The sequence below is a fragment of the Mytilus trossulus genome, chromosome 14, assembly GCF_036588685.1.
Source record: "Mytilus trossulus isolate FHL-02 chromosome 14, PNRI_Mtr1.1.1.hap1, whole genome shotgun sequence".
NCBI lineage: Eukaryota > Metazoa > Mollusca > Bivalvia > Mytilida > Mytilidae > Mytilus > Mytilus trossulus.
In genome coordinates, this window is record NC_086386.1 from 31,761,079 (window position 1) to 31,780,089 (window position 19,011).

The 19,011-nt window shown below is 32.4% G+C and overlaps 1 protein-coding gene and 1 pseudogene across 1 annotated transcript; both read left to right on the forward strand.

Annotated features, from left to right (window-relative positions):
- The first annotated feature begins 3,050 nt into the window (after positions 1–3,050).
- Positions 3,051–4,468, forward strand: LOC134695641 (complement C1q subcomponent subunit C-like). The gene is made up of 2 exons (XM_063556956.1): positions 3,051–3,165; positions 4,134–4,468. The coding sequence occupies exons 1-2, from the start codon at positions 3,051–3,053 to the stop codon at positions 4,466–4,468; spliced, it is 450 nt and encodes a 149-aa protein (XP_063413026.1).
- Positions 4,469–6,410: 1,942 nt separating this feature from the next.
- Positions 6,411–8,013, forward strand: LOC134697665 (complement C1q tumor necrosis factor-related protein 2-like; annotated as a pseudogene).
- The last annotated feature ends 10,998 nt before the right edge of the window (positions 8,014–19,011 follow it).

Here is a 19,011-nt window from a genome sequence, read left to right on the forward strand (position 1 = left end):
AAAACCGGAAAGTCACTAATCAAATGGCGAGATCAAAAGCTCAAACACATCAAATAAATGGATAACAATTGTCATATTCCTGACTTGGTACAGGTAATTTCTTATGTAGAAAATGGTGGATTAAACCTGATTTTATAGCTAGCTAAACCTTATACTTTTGCTTTTAAGACAGTCGCATAAAATTTCATTTATGGACAACAATGTGTGAACAAAACAAACATACATGATAGGTACAAATGTCACAAATAGGGGTACATCAGTCAACATTGTGTTATAATCTTAATCACTATAAAACAAACAAATATGAAATATATTATTACAAAAAAGGCATTTAGACAAAGCACAAAGGCAAAATAGAAAGACAAGAGTACACACATTTAAAATAGAACAATAACACAATGACGGGATATATAAGTACATAGCCACGTCAAAGAAACAGACGCCAGTCATACAGGTTGCTTTTTCACTTGTTGCTCAGTCAGCTTATTTGTCTAACATTTGCATTATTTTGGACAAAATATTGATTTTCATCATGTCTCGAGCAAGATATTCCCACCAGTTTTGCTCAGACCATGCCATTCATTGTCAAATCTGTTTGATAAAACATAAAATTATTCTTAAACAGACATTCGTGATCTATACATTTCATAGAAATTTGATAAATTAATGATCCAGAGCCTAGTCCTGACAGGAATTGAAGAAAAAAAAAAAAAAAATTGGATTTTTTTTTGACAGCTTGAGTGAGCAACATTTTTGTCATTTATGGACTATTGGTATCAAGGCAAAAATCATCTTTCTTTTTTTCAACTTTTAAGAATTTGATTTTTAATATATTTTATTCATTAATTTTTAAGAATACAACCTGAATTCCGCAATTTCTAAATCTGCTGGTCTCCAGCGCGGATTAAATAGAAATAAGGGGAAAAGATCCAGTTTCGTGTGGAAAATGTGTGCATATGAATCTTCTATCTAAAAGTAGAATAATAAAAATACCGAATACAGATATTTGTTTAAAGGAAAGTCCGTAATCTAATGGTACATCCAAAATATAAACACATCAAACGAATGGATAACAACTCTCACATTCCTGACTTGGTCCAGGTACTTGTTTTATGTAGAAAATGGTGAATAAAACCTTGATTTAAATCTAGCCAAACCTCTTACTTTTATGACAGTCGCATAAACCTCCTTTATATTGACAACGATGTTTGAACAAAACAGAAGGGCATAATAAATAAACTCATCATATATATCAGGACTAAATTTTGTGTGTACGCCAGACGCGCGTTTCGTCTACAAAAGACTCATCAGGGACGCTCGAATAAGTAAATATGTCAAAATAAAGAAAACAGCAGTCAACACGGCCTCATATCTTGACTTGCATCGAGAAATTGACAATGAGGGTCGGTTGAAAACAAAACTTTACGACAAAAGAGATGATTTCAGCTTTCCAATTGTGAACTTTCCATTTCTAAGTAGCAGCATTCCAACAGCACATGCATATGGGCTATATATCTCCCAATGGATATGATATTCCTGTGCTTGCATTTCCTATCATGACTTTCTTGATAGATGGTTGCTGCTTACACGAAAGCTATTAAACCGAGAGTTCCTAATGGTGAAGTTTAAATCATCCCTTCGTAATTACGGGCGCCATCATGAGTTGATTGACCGTTATGGAATAACCGTTTTACAAATCATATCGGATATGTTCCTTACGTCGTAACTACAATCCCTTTCCCTTTCATGAATGTGATCTACCGAATAAGACTATTTTCATGATTTTTTATCACATAAGCAACACGACGGGTGTCACATGTGGAGCAGTATCTGCTTAACATTCAGGAGCACCTGAGATCACCCCTACTTTTTTGTAGGGTTCGTGTGGTTTATTCTTTAGTTTTCTATGTTGTGTCATGTGTACTATTGTTTGCCTGTTTGTCTTTTTCATTTTTAGCCATGGCGTTGTCAGTTTATTGTCGATTTATGAGTTTGACTGTCCCTTTGGTATTTTCATCCCTCTTTTATAATCTTGATCAATACAAAAACAAATATGTAACAAAGAAAGACGATAAGGCACACATATAGAGCATATTAGCAAAAGTTAAAGTATCACCAGCTCAGTAGTCAGCACTTCTGTGTTGACATGAATATCAATTATGTGGTAATTTTTATAAATTTCCTGTTTACAAAACTTTGAAGTTTTCGAAAAACTAAGGATTTTCTTATCCCAGGCATAGATTACCTTAGCCGTATTTGGCACAACTTTTTTTGAATTTTGTATCCTTAATGCTCTTCAAATTTGTATTTGTTTGGTTTATAACTATTTCGATATAAGCGTCACTGATGAGTCTTATGTAGAAGAAACGCGCGTCTGGCGTACTAAATTATAATCCTGGTACCTTTGATAACTATTAAAGACAAGGAAACAAAACTTAAACAACGCTTTAGCCTGCGCTAAACAGGATTTACTCTATTTTTAGCTTATCACAGGATAGATCCCGAGAGGTAAGATCTGCTTGAAAGGCAATTTATGATGTTTATAAGTTTTTGGAAACATTTTCTAATCGGAAAATTTAAAAAGCAATTTGTATAAAATTATTGGACAATTAATAATAAACAAAACATTCGAAGTTACCATAGTTTTGTCAGCTTTTCATTGACTTACAAATTATGAATGTCTCTTTTGGTGTCAACTTTCTTTATTTATTTAAGTTGATTGTCTATGGAATGATTTGTTACATGCTGGAAGCCAAACTCAGATTTTGGACATATTTTAGTACTCTTGTAATAAATCGTTATCCATTCAGAGACATTCGGTACTCGTTCTAATGAATAACTGTATTTGTTTCAGGAATAAAGTATCAAACTTAATGATTTAAAACAATGAATGTTTAAATAATCAACAACCGAAACAATGTTTGTTCAGCATTTATTTTACAGCTGTGCATGTATCAATTACCAGGGAAAATTTTACCTTGTATTAAATTTCAAAATATAGAATAAAACCATGTTTTTTTTCAAACATAGAACAGCCATTCTATTAAAATATGATGTCTCATTTGTGGATACTGATCATCTTATCTTCGTTATCATACGGACTCAGTAATAGAAAAAATTGTCATACACTATGGAAACAACTTGAAAGTTGTATATCTAGAAAAGGTTTGTTTAAAAATGTGCTTAATGTGTTGGACACAAAGTCACACTATTTAATTACAACCTAAAGTTGTGTTTGGTTGAATTTAAGATTAGAATGATAAAATGTTGGGAGGCTAATTCGTGGTTTTCTGGCAGATTACAATTGTTTGTTAAGGTTCATACACGGTTTAGTTTTTTTAATGGGACAGATCTTACGATTGTTGAAAATAAGACGTATCATTGCTTAATACTAGGGATTCATTATTATTCGTTTGATATCAATTTTCGTGGAATTCATGTGTACAGCTGAACAACGAAATTAAATTTTCTACAGCCTTGTATGCAGATTTTTGAAAAACCACAAAATTTAATATCCACGAACATAAAATATGTCCTTTATCCACAAAAATTGGAACCAACAAAAATATAAGAATCCACTGTTACAGTATTGCTTTGACATTTATTGCTATGGTACTGCTGGTTAGAACAGGGTCCCTTTTCGTGTCCTGCTGGTTAGAACAGGATCGTTTTTTTCATGCATGCCCTGCTGGTGAGAACTGTTTTTTTTTTAAAACAAAGTATTTGTCTAGAACAGGATCACTTATTTAACTGTTAAATACAGATGAGATACAGTCTAGAACTGGATCTATTTCATACGCTCTAGAACAGGGTATACATTTTCTAAGCTTGTATAGAACAGTGTATGTTTTTCAATATTTTGTTTAGAACAGGGTATGATTGGGCAAGTGCTATCGGCACCGTTATACCCGAAAGGATAGTCAGTAATCCCCCGGGATAATGATTGATTTTATATTTCCCCTTCTACACGACAGTAGCACCATATTTTTCAAACTAGAAACCACACTCGCGCGCGAGGCAAAACAAGATTAAACAGACTAACACGTAAAGTCGACATTCTAATTAAATAGTGATATATGTATGCATCTTTAGACCTACATGTAAGTATATTTTAAAATTAACTATTTTTTCAGATATTGAAACCAAGCCATCACAACGGGAGTCAGTAGCCTTTTCCGTAACACGGACAACTGACACACAATTGTCTCCCTTACAAACGCTGGTGTTTGATAAGGTTTACCTAAATGAAGGTGGCGGATACAATGCACATACCGGTTTGTTCACGGCTCCTGTAAACGGAATATATTATTTTGCAGTTACTTTCATGGCACAAAGTGGCAACACTCACTTACTGCTGCTAAAGAACAATCACGAAATCGCTCGAGGCTATGGAGACAGCACATATGATATCGGGTCTATTGTTTCATCTGCTTATTTGAAAAAAAAGAGTAATCATTCGAGTAGCTGAGATAACGGGAAAAGGGCATGAAAGAGTTCGTGGAGATGGTTGGAGTAGTTTACTGGGTTTAGATTAAACTAAAATATTGTTTTAACTTATAAAAAATAAACTAATGAAGTTGAATATTGTGTTCATAGATCTGTTCAATGAAACCGTATGTGGTCTCTAGTATTCTATGTTGTGTTTTGTGTACTATTGTTTATATGTTGGTCCTCGGTTAATACTTGCTCGTGATTAACATTGTTTAAAAGATGTGTTTATGAATCGTTTTACATTTTTCATTTCGGGGCCTTTTATAGCTTTTTATGGGGTATTAGCTTTGCTCATTGGTGAAGCCCGTACAGTGATCTATATTTATTATTTCCGTGTCATCTGGTCTCTTGTGAAGTGTTGTCTCTTTGGCAATCAAACAACATCTCTTTTTTATATGAAACATAAAAGGTCAAATGTGGTGTGGAAAATGCGCAAATGCCATGAATGTCATATCAAACAACGATCAATTCCACAAGGAAGCTTTAAACCAAGAGTAACAAATGGTGAAGTTTAAATCATCTCTTCGTAAATTTTACGGACTGCATCACGAGTTCATTGACCGTTATGGAATAACCTTTATACAGATGTTATCGAGTATGCTTCTTTCGTGTTAACTACAATTCCCTTCCCTTTTCATGAATTGAACCTACCGAATTAGACTATTTACCGACTTTGGTATAACATGAGCAACACGACGGGTGCAATATGTCGAGCAGGACCTGATTACCCTTCCGGAGCACCTGAGATCACCCCCAGTTTTGATAGAATTTGTGTTGCCCAGTCTTTAGATTTCTATGTTGTTTATTGTGTTATGTTGTGTGTCTGTTTGTCTTTTTATTTTTAGCCATGGCGTTGTTAGTTTATTTTCGATTTAATATGAGTTTGACTGTTCCTCTAGTATCTTTCGACCCTCTTTTAAGCCTGCACCAAACGGGACATACTCCATTATTTGCAGTTGATAAAGATAGATCTATAGAGGCAGTAGTTAAAATGGGAATGCTTGAAAGGCAATTAAAGATATTGATAAATTCGAGGTAACAATTTATAATCAGAAAATTTTGGAAAAGCAAATAATCCGATTCATATGCAGTGGTATATGGACAAATGCGTCAACATTTCAAGTTGTCATAGATTTGTCAGATTTGTTTCGACCTTTGAATTATTATTGTCTCCTTTTTGGCTTTCTCTTTGTTTTTTTAGGGGGTTGGTTTTAAATAATGACTAATTACGAGAATAGCCTCTAAAAATACATATGCGTTCAATGCATATATACTGTTCACAAAATCATACCATTCGATGAATATTTGTTTTACAACTACGTTTTACTAATAGAAATCAATGTTTTTTTCCATATTTAAGTTGACTCTCTGTGGAATCTGTAGCATGCTGGAGGTCAAACGCAGATCTATGATATATTTTAGTATTCTTGTAATATATCTCTACCCTTTCATTTTAATTTGATTCGGTCCTTGACAGCTGTGCATGTATCAATTATCAGGAGAAATAGTCCGCAGTATTGAATTTCAGACAATATGATAAATAAACTCATCAAAGATACCAGGACTAAATTTTGTATATACGTCAGACGCGCGTTTCGTCTACAAAAGACTCATCAGTGACGCTCGAATCCAAAAAAGTTAAAAAGGCAAAATAAAGTACGAAGTTGAAGAGCATTGAGAACCAAAATTCCTAAAAGTTTTGCCAAATACAGCGAAGGTGATCTATGCCTGAGGTAGAAAATTTAGTATTGCAAAAAATTCAAAATTGTTAACAGTAAAATTATAAATATAACCATATCAATGACAATTCATGTCAGCACAAAAAGTGCACAAAAAGTGCTGACTACTGGGCTTGTGATAAAACCATGTTTTAACATAGAACCAAACCTTTCTGTTGAAAATATGATGTCACGATAGTGATGGTGTAAATCGTATGTTCTTTACCATACGGATTCATTGTAAGAACAAAAAAACCTGTCATACACTATGGGAACATCTTGAAGGTTGCATATCTGGAAAAGGTTTGTTTAAAATATGTTAATAAAATTAACGGTACCAATTTTCTTGGTGTGAAATGTGTTGCGCGCTAAATCATATTTCTTAAATACAACCAGAAGTTCCCCATTTTCATTCTCATTTGTTTTTGTTTGAACATTCAATTTCTAGAATATTTATCATACTTTAACTTGGCAACAAACTAGCAGCCAAATTTCAGATTTGTCTCTACCATTAATAGCTATCTTTAAAGTTCAATCCATAAATTAACTCCCATGTAATATAAAAATAAATTAAAGTTATCTTTCGAGCGGCACTGGTAAGTCTTTTGTTGACGAAACGCGCATCTGGCGTAAATACAAAAGTTAATCATGGTACCTTTTTTGAGTTTATTTACAACCACTGGATCGATACTACTGCTGTATGAGTTTTAATTCCATTATCATTAATATTGTCATATTCATAAACAAACTGTTTACAAAACTTTTGAGTTTTTGAAATACTAAGTCTTTACTACCTCAGGAATAGATTACCTTAGGTTTATTTGGCAAAACTTTTAGGAATTTTGGAATTCAATGCTCATCAACTTTGTACTTTATTTGGTCTTTTTAACTTTTTGGGATTTGAGCGTCACTGTAGACGAAACGTATGTCTGGCGTAAATACAAGTTTTCCCTGGTTTCTATAAGTTTATGTAGAGTATTTTTGTTATGAAAGTATCATGGATGAAACATTTCAGGTCAATATGATAAAATGTTGGGAGGTTATTTCGTGGTGTTATGGCTGATTACAATTCATGGTTAAGGTTGATAAATAGTGGATTTCTAAATAAATGGGACAAATCTTGCAATTGTTGAATATGACATTCATTTTAATGGTATGATAGATTTTTACATTTGATCTTAAGTTAGTACTTGCTAGTAGCATATAGTTTTAAAAATATACTAAAACTAGAAACCACACACACACGACAAAAACGAAATCGGACGACACACTGACAGAATCAAAGTCACATTTGTATCTAAATACTGATAATATATGCATCTTTAGACTACGTGTACTTTTAGGGTGATATATAACTGTTTTTCAGATAAAGCAATTCAGCCAATAACAAAGGGGATACATAGTCTTTTCCGTAACACGGACATCAGACATCACTTTGTCTTCCTTACAAACGCTGAAATTTGACAAAGTTTACTCAAATAAAGGCGGAGGATACAATACACATACTGGTCTTTTTACTGCTCCGGTAATTGGAATGTATTACTTTGTGGTGTCATTCATTGCAGCAGGTTGAAGCACTCATCTATTATTGCTAAAGAACAATCATGAAGTCGCGCGTGGCTATGGAAGAAGCCATGATGCTACTGAGGCTATTGTTACAACTGTTCGATTGAAAAGAGGAGATGTCGTTAGAGTATCTGAGATCACTGGAAAAGGACAGGAGATGATTCTTTGAAATGGCTGGAGTAGTTTTACTGGTTTTAAATTAACTTTAACTGTTTTTGAACTTCAGTCTAAAAAATAAAACAAATGATTTTACTTAGTTTGATTTTAGTATGATGCTATCCCCTGTTGACTTAGTACTTTTTTGTTATTACTGTATATTGACATATATAGGAGTCCAACGTTTGACGTCCTTAGTCATCAATATCATTAAGAATTTTTTTTTAAGCAACGCCATTTTAATTTCAGTCTTTGTATTATCAACAATGCATGCTCATTTTTTTTGCCAAACTGAGTTGACTGCATTTTAATTGTATTTAAGGACAATGCATCTTTCAAAATTACCCGTAGTCAATATAATGTAGAAAGACCAATTGGTGATACGTGTACAAGCTTCTAGTATCGAGTTCTTAGACATTATAAATAAAAAGCATCAACATGAAGTTACGTATACTATAGAGGAAAAATCACAACACACACGAGTTCATAATTTGGAAGTATTTTGTCGACTTTTCCTTTGAAAACACCAAATACATATAAAAAGATTTGGATAATAACAATGCCCCTCCCACTAATAATATCTAAGGCAAAAAATGGAAATAAATATGAACCAAAACGCTATTTTAGAAACAAGAAAATATTATTCCAATGATGTCATTTTAGCCTTTCTCTTTTTTCTGTAGTTTGAATTAAAGAAGTTGTGGGTATTAAAATAGTTATAAAAGACACTTAAATTGCAATAAACAATCCTCAGCATTATACATAAATATGTCCATATGCAATGTGCAAACCTCAAAATCGTTCCAAGGCTACAAGAGTTGTGAATGAATTTAATAGAAACAATAACAAGAACACTAATTATAACAAAATTCCTCAAATTACTAAAATATCAAGACATGATTGTTGTATCTTGTTTGTGTCTTTGTTTTTTTAACAATTAAAACTGTTTCATTAAAAATTGTGGATATTATTATTGGTTAAAACTTGCACGTGATGTGTACTCTATATACGGTCATATTTTTGCGTATCACAGATGAGATATACACTTCCTGTAGGTGTTCATATTGAGTTTGAATAATCTTTAATAAGTTTAACAGATATGTACTTTCAACGACTACACAAGATTATTTGAATTTGTTTTAAAGGGTTTAATTAGAGTCATGACATTTGCTTTTTTCTTAATACTTGGCTTATTCTCTAAGTTTACTTCAAACATGAGGACATGCCAGGTTAAAGACAAACACACTTAAAAACGAATGTTTAGAATTCTCCTTTTAGCTTTTGTGGTCAAATACATTGATTTTATATCTATTTTTTATCCCCTAAATGTCATTTTGTCAAAGAAAGCAAATATTCAAAATTATTTAGAGAGGTCAATTAAAGAAACAAAGAATTTATATTTGATTTTCAATCAATATTAGTTTTATGAGCAAATATAATGTCATATTGGCATTTGCATATACTTCTTTTTAAATGATAAAATATTAATAGTTTTCTTCATGTTTGATTTATAAAGCAAATAATATCTAGCAAGTCAAAATGTGTTGTGTAACTGTATAACGTACGTTAACCTAGATGTCTTTCTTTGAATATTAATTGCGACCATTAAGAGGCTAGATTTAACTATTTTGACGTATCAACATTTCAACATTTGTGCATTTGTATAACGACTTAGAAGTAGAGTAGTGCAGATACATTCCTGCTACTGGCATAATTCTTTCTAAACCAAGTTGTCAAGCAAATATTGTTCTATCAATGAAAAATGATGGATTGAACCTGGTGTAATGGTATGCCAAACCACCTGCTTTATGACATTGTTAAAAAAGATATTAACTAAAAGTCTTATGAAGAAATTTCTGACATTATCCTTCTTCAAAAAAACAATAGCCAAATAACAGTCGAAACAACGCCAAGACGGATCATTGTTTTTCTTAAATAGAAAAATGTAACTAGTAATTTAAAATAAATTAGAAATATTTGCACTTAACATGAATCTCTGGACATTGTAAATTGTGAGGTACATGTAACAACGCTATATATTAGGCAACAGTAGTTTAGCAATATTCAATGGTTCACTTTAGATTTTAGAGAAGATCTTTATAATTTTTAGGAGTTAACATCTTATTTCCACCAGTTGCTATATACCACTGAAAATACCTATTCATAATATCAGAATATCATCTCGTACTGCCAAGATAATGGTCGTAAACGTTATGAAGATGTTTGATCGCACATCTAGACGGACCGTGCAGCTATCAATAACTTTCTTTATAAAGATTTTGTGAAGTTTAGGTATCCTGTATAAAGACGGTACGTTTTCAAAGTCATATCTAGAGAATACCAAATTAAGGGAGATACAAAAGGCTTTGTAATTTTCTTAAATCTTCATTTTCGTACAAGATGTCCTATTTGTTAGTGGAGAATTTGCTGTGAATTCCAACGACTTTTGCCTAAACATAATCACGGTATTGTATTACTAAGTGATATGTTCTGTTGAAGGAACAAAACATTTGTCTTGAAGACGTTTACCTTTGGCCTACTTGAAGGGAATGAATATCCCTGTTTATATTCTACATCAATGAGGATAAAAGTTCTCTTACATATCCTCCCGTGGTAAATAATTTTGGGTACAATTGGTTCGACGTACGTTTATTACATGACAAGTGTGTTGTCTTTTAAAGTTTTCATGTTTTTTTCTGTGCAGATTTTTTGTGGTAAATAATGTATAATTGGTAGCATTCATATCATTGCCGAGTTCGACTTACAAAAGATTACATTTTTATCGTCGGAAGCAGTAGTCAACGAGTTTGAATAGTCTGTGGTTAGCAATGTTCACAATATTGCAACCGGTTTGTTCGAACATGATCTGAACTAATAACAAAAGAACTTTGGACCACTTGAAATGGCTATAAAGCAAACTATAAAAAGTAATCAAGAATTCGGTCAGTACTTCGAGGGTACATAACTTTTAAAAGACTGTTTTGAACTCCTTCACTAAATTAGTTTGTTTATCTTATAAAATAGTAGGAGGAGAAACGCAAACACTCGACTTTGTGCAATGTAAACATTTTTTAATTGAGATACAACGTCGTATGTTGAAGTTAAAAAGTAAAATGCAACTGATAGAAATATGTGCTAATAATGGCAATGAAAAGGAAATATGTATAAAAAAAGCTTTCGTTGCGCCTGACTTCGAAATAAGATTTAACAGTACAGAGTTCTACTAATACGAACGTGTTTGGATGCTACATCAATGTCTATAGATTTTGGAGATTCGGTTAACAATAAAAAAAAAAAAAAAAAAAAAAAGAAAGGGGTATGGTTTACTTAATTTTGACAATAAAACATAATACAAAATACTCAAAAAAAAGTTCAGCTGTCAAAACACAATAAATTAAGGCAACAGTAGTATACCAGGATTAAATAAACCTTCACAAAAGACAATCGTCTATATGATATTTTCCACGCTAAATCGGTCCAAGTCTAAAGGGTTGAAAACCGTTTTAACAAAGACCACCAAAAATATATCATCAACACATAATTCCGTGAATGACCAAATCAATCACAGTAATATATAACTGATGGCAACCACAACGAGGTCTGGCTTAGCAATCTGAAATATAAACAAAAACTCATAAAAGATACCAGGCTTATCATTGTGTGCGCCTGGTGTCTCATTTATACTACGAAAGACTGATGTTATAATCAAATGCAGCAAAAAAGTAATATATTCGTAGAGTATAAAATCATTAGTATTTTCGTACAAACTTAAGATTTGTAAACAGTTAATAAGTAAACTATTATCATGAGTCCATTCAACCTATATCTTGTACTGGTTTGCGGATTTATATTTTCGGCTTCATTTCCTAAATTAGCAAAGGTTATTATGTTAACTCTAAGCAAAGCATTTGGTTAGTTTTAATTATGTTGGATACCTTACTTAATAACCATATACATGTACATGTATTAACATGTTCACGTCACACCTCTAACACACAAACTTGTAAAAATGTTCTTTTTGACGTTTGCAGTGACCCGTGCGGCATGTTATACAAACAACCTGTGTTGTACTATTTTTGCAATTTAAAATGATGTGTCCTCACGAATTATTTTCATTCCAGTGGTTTTTCATCGTAAATTTCCCTTATATGACGTAAAACGATTAATTTCAGTCTAAGGATTATAACCTATGACTAACACAGCTACATGTAAAATATTGTAATCATAAATCATATGCACACTATCAACACATGGATAGTGGTAGCCGAGACAGTGATTAGATGGCAACATATCAACACATGGATGGTGACAATGGTGACAGTCGAGAAAGTGATAAAGTGGCAACATATCAACATATGGATAGTGGCAGCCGATAAAATGATAAAGTGGCAACATAGCAACACATGGATGGTGGCAGCCGAGATAGTGATAAATGGCAACCGATCAACACATGGATGGTGGCTGCAGAAAAAGTGATTTAGTGGCACACTATCAGCACATGGATGGTGGCAGCCGAGAAAATGATAAAGTAAAGTTCTCCTTCTATAGTGATGGGCTAATGAGCATTTGTTTCAGTCAAGATTTAATATACCCTCACCATTTTCCAGTGGCCGTCCAAATTTCACGCCCTTCACCCCGGTAGGACTTGCGTATTGTAGGTATTGTTAATTTATTTTCGTTCTGAAAATAGTGACATATTTGCCGCTGAACAACAAGCATCCAACAGTCAATCGAACATAAGGCGCATTAGCTTATCGATAAAATCGCTGACTTGTCATTCCGATCGATCAAGGATTCCAATACGCATATATATTAACTCCAATGAAAGTAACAGTGTTTTTGAGCTACCTCGCGATCGTGAATTATGCCAAATTCAAAAACATATCTATTTTTGTAGCTATATCTTCACGCAAAAACATAAAAACTAAAAATATTTCATATGGTTATTTATGTGAGAGATGTGATTTTATAAGTTTACTAAGTCCTGTAGATGACTGTAAAACCACATATATGTAATTAGTCTAAAACATATAAAGACTGATGATTTTGTACTTAAAGTGCCAGTAAATAATACCAGACCAATTTGTTCAATAGAAGTTTTTGTACATTATAAAATACCGTGTCATTTATGACCAGTTTAGGTAAAGCAAATAAATAACATATTATATTGGTCAAATATTTTGGATATCACTTTCAACTCAATCCACCCCCTGGACTAACTTTTAAATTAATGTTTACAAAATACTATGGATATTACCAAATATAAAGGTACTTTGAGGTCAGTTGATGTATTTCTTTTTGCGTAAAAAAGAAAAAGATTAGCCCTTGTGGTTTATTTTGGCGCCAAATATAATGCCACAAATATAAAAATATGTTTTTTTTATACTTGGACCTATTATTTATCAATTAACCAGATAACAATCTCAGTGTCATGTTTTGTCAATACTAATTCTGTAACAAGTTGCTTTAGTATTAAGTCATAGTTTATATTTCACATGTACATTTAATATCTTTATATATAAGTTTCGAATTTCGATTTGATTAATTTTAATAGATTTTAATGTAAAGATTGAAGGGCGTGTACACGGATTAAATGTCTAAAATTATGTTGAATATCTATTTTTGATATACAATATTTTCACACGCCATTTTAAAAACGTGTTAAGACAGAAGATAACAAAAAGTATAACGTATTCTCTTCATCAATTTAGTGAAAACAACCGTACCAGACATAAACTTAGAAAAATTTAAACACAATAAAAAGCAAAAAAAGCAAAATAAATGATATCACAGAAAACAGATTTACTAAAAACCGATAAACTTTCAATAATTTCGAAAAAGAAATGTCTTCGTGAAATGACCTTTCTTAATTGTAGATATTGAAGGTCAATAACTGCAAAATTATACACACAGAACAAAGGGTATGTTTAGTTATGGTGATCACGCACAAGATATTCATGACTATTTCAGTAATATGTTCTTTTTATAGATACATGTATTCACAGATACCTTAATATATGCAATTTTATATACAAATAATTAAGAACAAGAAAGTGTTTTACTTTTAAGTCAGTTTCAAATCCAATACATGATCATGCATCTATGAGAGATATCCATTCATCCGTTTGGATAGCAACTCGTTTGCACATTTGGTTTACACTAGTGTTCAAAATGTCTAGAATCATTTATGTCACAATTGCTCCGATCTGAGATAAAGCTAGTACTGTTGGAACGAGAATTTCCAAATTAAGTGAAAATAATCGTACTTGCTCTCACTGTAATTTTGGTAAAAGTCTAATAAAAACTACTTTATATAATAGTATTTACATTTCTACATGATCCGTTCACTTCGGTTATTCAATTCTGTAGTTATTTTAACCACAAAACACGTCAAACCTAAATGTGGACTATATATAACAGGTCTTATCGGTATCGTTGTTAAGAATTTTGAGTTTTATCAAATTGTCCTCAAATACCTCGTAATATTTTGAATAAAATATGAATATCAATGAAATCTGAAGCCTGTCAGGTTTGTCTACTTTTATAAAAACGTATCAAACCCAACAATACTTTGGATGATATGACTATCAGTGTTCTTGAAGGTCGACATTTTGCATTAATATTTAAACCTTTTATATATTTACACATAAGTTATTATGATAGATTAATTTGATGTGATAGAATTATATCTCTCGGTGCATCTTGTGCATAGGACGATGTATGAGGCGTGATCAATATAACTAAACATACCCTTTGTTCTGTTATAGAATGAACTCATTCTGTGTGTATGGTTTTGCAGTTATTGACCTTCAAGTGTATGCTTCTATTGGTATTTATAGCGTTGTTCTTAATTCTGAACCGTTTACTTCCAGAACAATTGATTAATTGTCGATAAGGAAGCCTTTAAAAAATCACCAAAGTTATTTGCATTTTATAAGTTAAGCGGAAGGGAAAACTACAAAATTCAATGCATTCTTGTGTTGGGTTAACTGTAATTCGTTATGAATCAAAATGAATAGCGGATTTGATATCAGCTTTCTATAATTTTTGAGAGAAAAAACTTCAGCCTCAGTTACAGCTTGCGATGGCTTTGTACGTAAATCCAAATTGGCTATGACTTTTGACTTAGAGAATTCTCTACCTAAGTTGTCTACCGAGGTAATGAAGTGTGGTTTTCTTCCATCCGATTATAAAACCCTTTGTAAGTTCGGACCGGGCCTCCCTATAGGTGTGAGGTATAATAAATATATTCAGCCACGGCCGGGTTGAAAGGGAACGTTACACCCTATGCCTCGTCCTACATGTTAGGTGTAGATATTGACATGCTCTTTTAATGTCAAAAAGAACATCTGCAACAAATCTCTTGATGAGTACGTATAGGGGGCCTCTCCCAATGCCAAAGACTGCCCCTAACTTACATACCCTCGTTTTCAAGTGGAAGTCCAAACGTCCCAATTCCTTTTTATCTTTGAACACCTATCTAAATTACCATGGTAATTAAGCAAGCGACACTCAATTAATTAAAGTTGTCTTTAACATCCAATGTCCTACATGTGAAAAATCGTTGTGAAGTTTGTCGGAAAATCACATATGGAAATGACCGACTTAAGAAGGAGCGATAAAAGAGCCAAGTTTAGTTTTCATACTCGAATACAGAGAAAAACTTAACTATAAATAATCTTTTATTTGAAACAAATTACAATAAACATTTCTTAGAAATCATAAAAGTTATGTAAAATTATTTCAACCGAACATTTGATAAGATCTCCAAAAATATATATATATATTGTGAAGAAATTTAAAAAGAAGAAGTCATGAATGTTATGGTATACACGTATGGTTTATAACGAAATGATGAATACTACGAGACAGAAAGGAAGCGCTTCAAGTTTTTAATTTTACGGTTTTTTTCGTCTTTCTTTTTTATGTTTGTTTTTGTTTTGTTTCTGTCACTTTAATTGCATAATTTATTTTACATTCCAGCTAAATCTGTATTGTGTATATATTAGGAGCCGTACACATCGCTTGTCGCTGTATACTTGTATAGAAAATATGAAAACGTTCAACAGCTTTTTACCTGTCCAGTTAGTGCGTTTACAATTTATCAAGAGGCTTGACTTTTTGTAATTATTTACTTTCTAAGGAAATCTGTTTAAAATTGGTGCGATATTTCAAACTTAGAGCTTCGTCAATTTCTTTGATTGGTGGTTTCTGCTCACAAAGAAGCTCATGGACTAAGATTTTATTTTAATTTCGGTCGTAGATTAAGTACGTATAGACGTACGGGTATGTTTCATATTATGTTGTAGCCCAATTTCTTGTTGATGTCTGATTACAAAATGCAGACAGTCGATGGCGCCTTATTATTAGGAGTTTTGGTCCTGAATGCTCTTCAAACTTCGTACTATATTTGGCCTTTTTAACTTTTTTGGATTCGAGCGTCACTGATGAGTCTTTTGTAGACGAAACGCGCGTCTGGCATAAATACAAAATTTAAAGCTGTGTATCTATAATGAGTTTATCCATTATAAGTTGGGTTTTTTTACGTTCCAGAACACTTTCGCCCTGGTTTTTTTAAAGTATATCTGTTCCCATAAAGTTATCTTGTAACTGAGATGAAAGATGTTACATGCCTTGCTTATTCATATACCTGTTCAATTTAAATGTACATGTAACAAACATGTAATAACGAAACCAAATGCTACCAATGGGGCTGAATGCATTTAAATGGAAGGATTGTTCTAAGCCCTTCATATGACAACTTTGATAAACAGATAAAGGCAGATGTGGGGTGAGTGCTAATGAGACAACTCTCCATCCAAACAACAGTTTAAAAAAAAAGGTAAACCATTAGGCCAAGATGTATCATTGAATGGTTTATGAACGTTTTATTATACTTTCGAAAGTACCCCCCCCCCCCCCCCCCCCCCCACCCCCCTTTTTGGTGCTGAACAATCATGCTTGTAGTCATCTGTGTAGTGTTTGTCATTTGCATTTTTCTTTTTTGTTTGTATTGTCATTGGTATAGTCTGTCCTTGGGGTCTTCTTTTCTTTTCTTTTTATAAATAAAGCTATGAGTAATTTATTATTGACTTTTGATATATATGATAGTCCCGAATTCGCATGTACAATCGGTTAGAGATTACAACTGATTGTATTAAACTGAATGCATGAAGAAATTTTAAAGTCACTGATGGAGAATGTAGGGACGAGGAATGCCTGTTCAAATTACATTTGAAGAAATTACATAACATATATCATTTCTGTATTCAAAATGACTTTTAACATGTAAAATCATTATATTAAATCATTCTTTTAATCCGTTTGCCCTTTTGTGGCATATATTATATACATGATGATATTGCACATTTTCTTTACATCTTATGATTTCATTTGCACCTGAATTACAATCATGAATAATTCCAAGCTAGTCTTTTGAAAAAAGTGAATAGAAGAAGATTTCTGCATTTAATTAGTACCAATGGTATTCATCCGCCAAAAGTTCAATAGACAAGTGCGGAGAAAAATGTATACTGTAGTGAAAAGGTTTGTGGTTTTACACAATACATCGGAGAGATTTATTCTTTCCGTGGGTATCATAACTTTGTTCATTATAGATATGCAAATTTGATGGTTTTATCAAGAATTTTTTTGAATTAAAGTTGTTGAAGACCCATTCATTAAAAAATGCACTTTTACTTGTGGTTTACAAAACAATTTAAGTATAAAAACACAAAAACAACAAGTATTGACCTTGAATTCATTGCATGCCGAAGGCTACCATTTTTTGTACTGTATATAACTTGCTGGTAATGTTTAAAATTTTAAAGACCATAATATAACAGAAAAAGGCTGTGTTTTCTGCTTTCTGTTAACGATGTAAACAACTTTTTTTCACAACCGTTAATAGTTGAGGCTGAAGGTAAACAAGTTAACAATGTATGCCGTTGAAAAACTAATTAAAAGTTGTTTTTGTTGGCTATATATGTACCAACATATGATACTACTTTTTTGTATTAGGAAGGTAAACTTGCTTGTTTGAAGAAGGAGTGTACATATATATATATATACACATATCAAATGTCAGACTGGCATGCACCTATATTAGAAGGACAACAATTAGTTGTCTGCCCTTCAACTGAATAGTCAGCTATAAGGTTAAATTTAAAAAAGAAGATGTGGTATGATTGACAATGAGACAACTGTCCACAAGAGACCAACATGACACAGACATTAACAACTGTAGATCACCGTACGCCCTTCAACAATGAGCAAAGCCGATACTACGTAGTCAGCTATCAAAGGCCCCGATAAGACAATGTAAAACAATTCAAAAGAGAAAACTGACGGCCTTATTTATATATAAAAATGAACAAAAAACAAATATGTAACACATAAAACAAACGACAACCACTGAATTACAGGCTCCTGACTTGGAACAGACATATTATACTTAAATAATGTGACGGGGTTAAACATGTAAGCGGGGTCCCAAACATCCCCCTAACCTGGGACAGTGGTATAACAGTACAACACAAGAACGAACTATACAAATCAGTTGAAAAAGGCTTAACTCATCAGATGGACAAAAATACAAATCGACGTGGCCGGGTACTTATACATCCCGACAACAAAAATACACTAGGAACAGATCTGAGAGTGCTTGCAGTTATCTGACAGCTAGTATTACTATTAAAGCCTTTATAATGATAAAATAAATCTGATATATAATAACTATAACGAATGCAATAGTCCGAGAAAACAACAACATGAGGCTCTAAAGAGTCTGTGACGCTCATCTTGATCAATAAACTCATCAAAGATTAAATGTGCATATCCTCAACAATGAGCTCTCCTCAACATTGTGGTATAAAATATTATTCATGACTAAAATATCTTTGTTATTGTTCTTGTATTATTGATAATTTGTTTAAATGCTAATAGAACAATCTATAGATTTTGCCCAAAACAAAATTGAATGAAATTATTTTAGAGGATTGACTCCATATATTTTTTTGATCTTGAATGGCAGCTTAGTTTTTCTTTTTGGAGTATAATTTTTTTCTAATATAAACGATAC

What these genes read in the sequence shown, in the direction of transcription:
- LOC134695641 (XM_063556956.1), top strand. Translation starts at nt 3,051, where the DNA reads ATGATGTCTCATTTGTGGATACTGATCATCTTATCTTCGTTATCATAC. An exon ending in AAGTTGTATATCTAGAAAAG is followed by an intron (nt 3,166 to 4,133) that starts GTTTGTTTAAAA and finishes CTATTTTTTCAG; the next exon opens with ATATTGAAACCAAGCCATCA.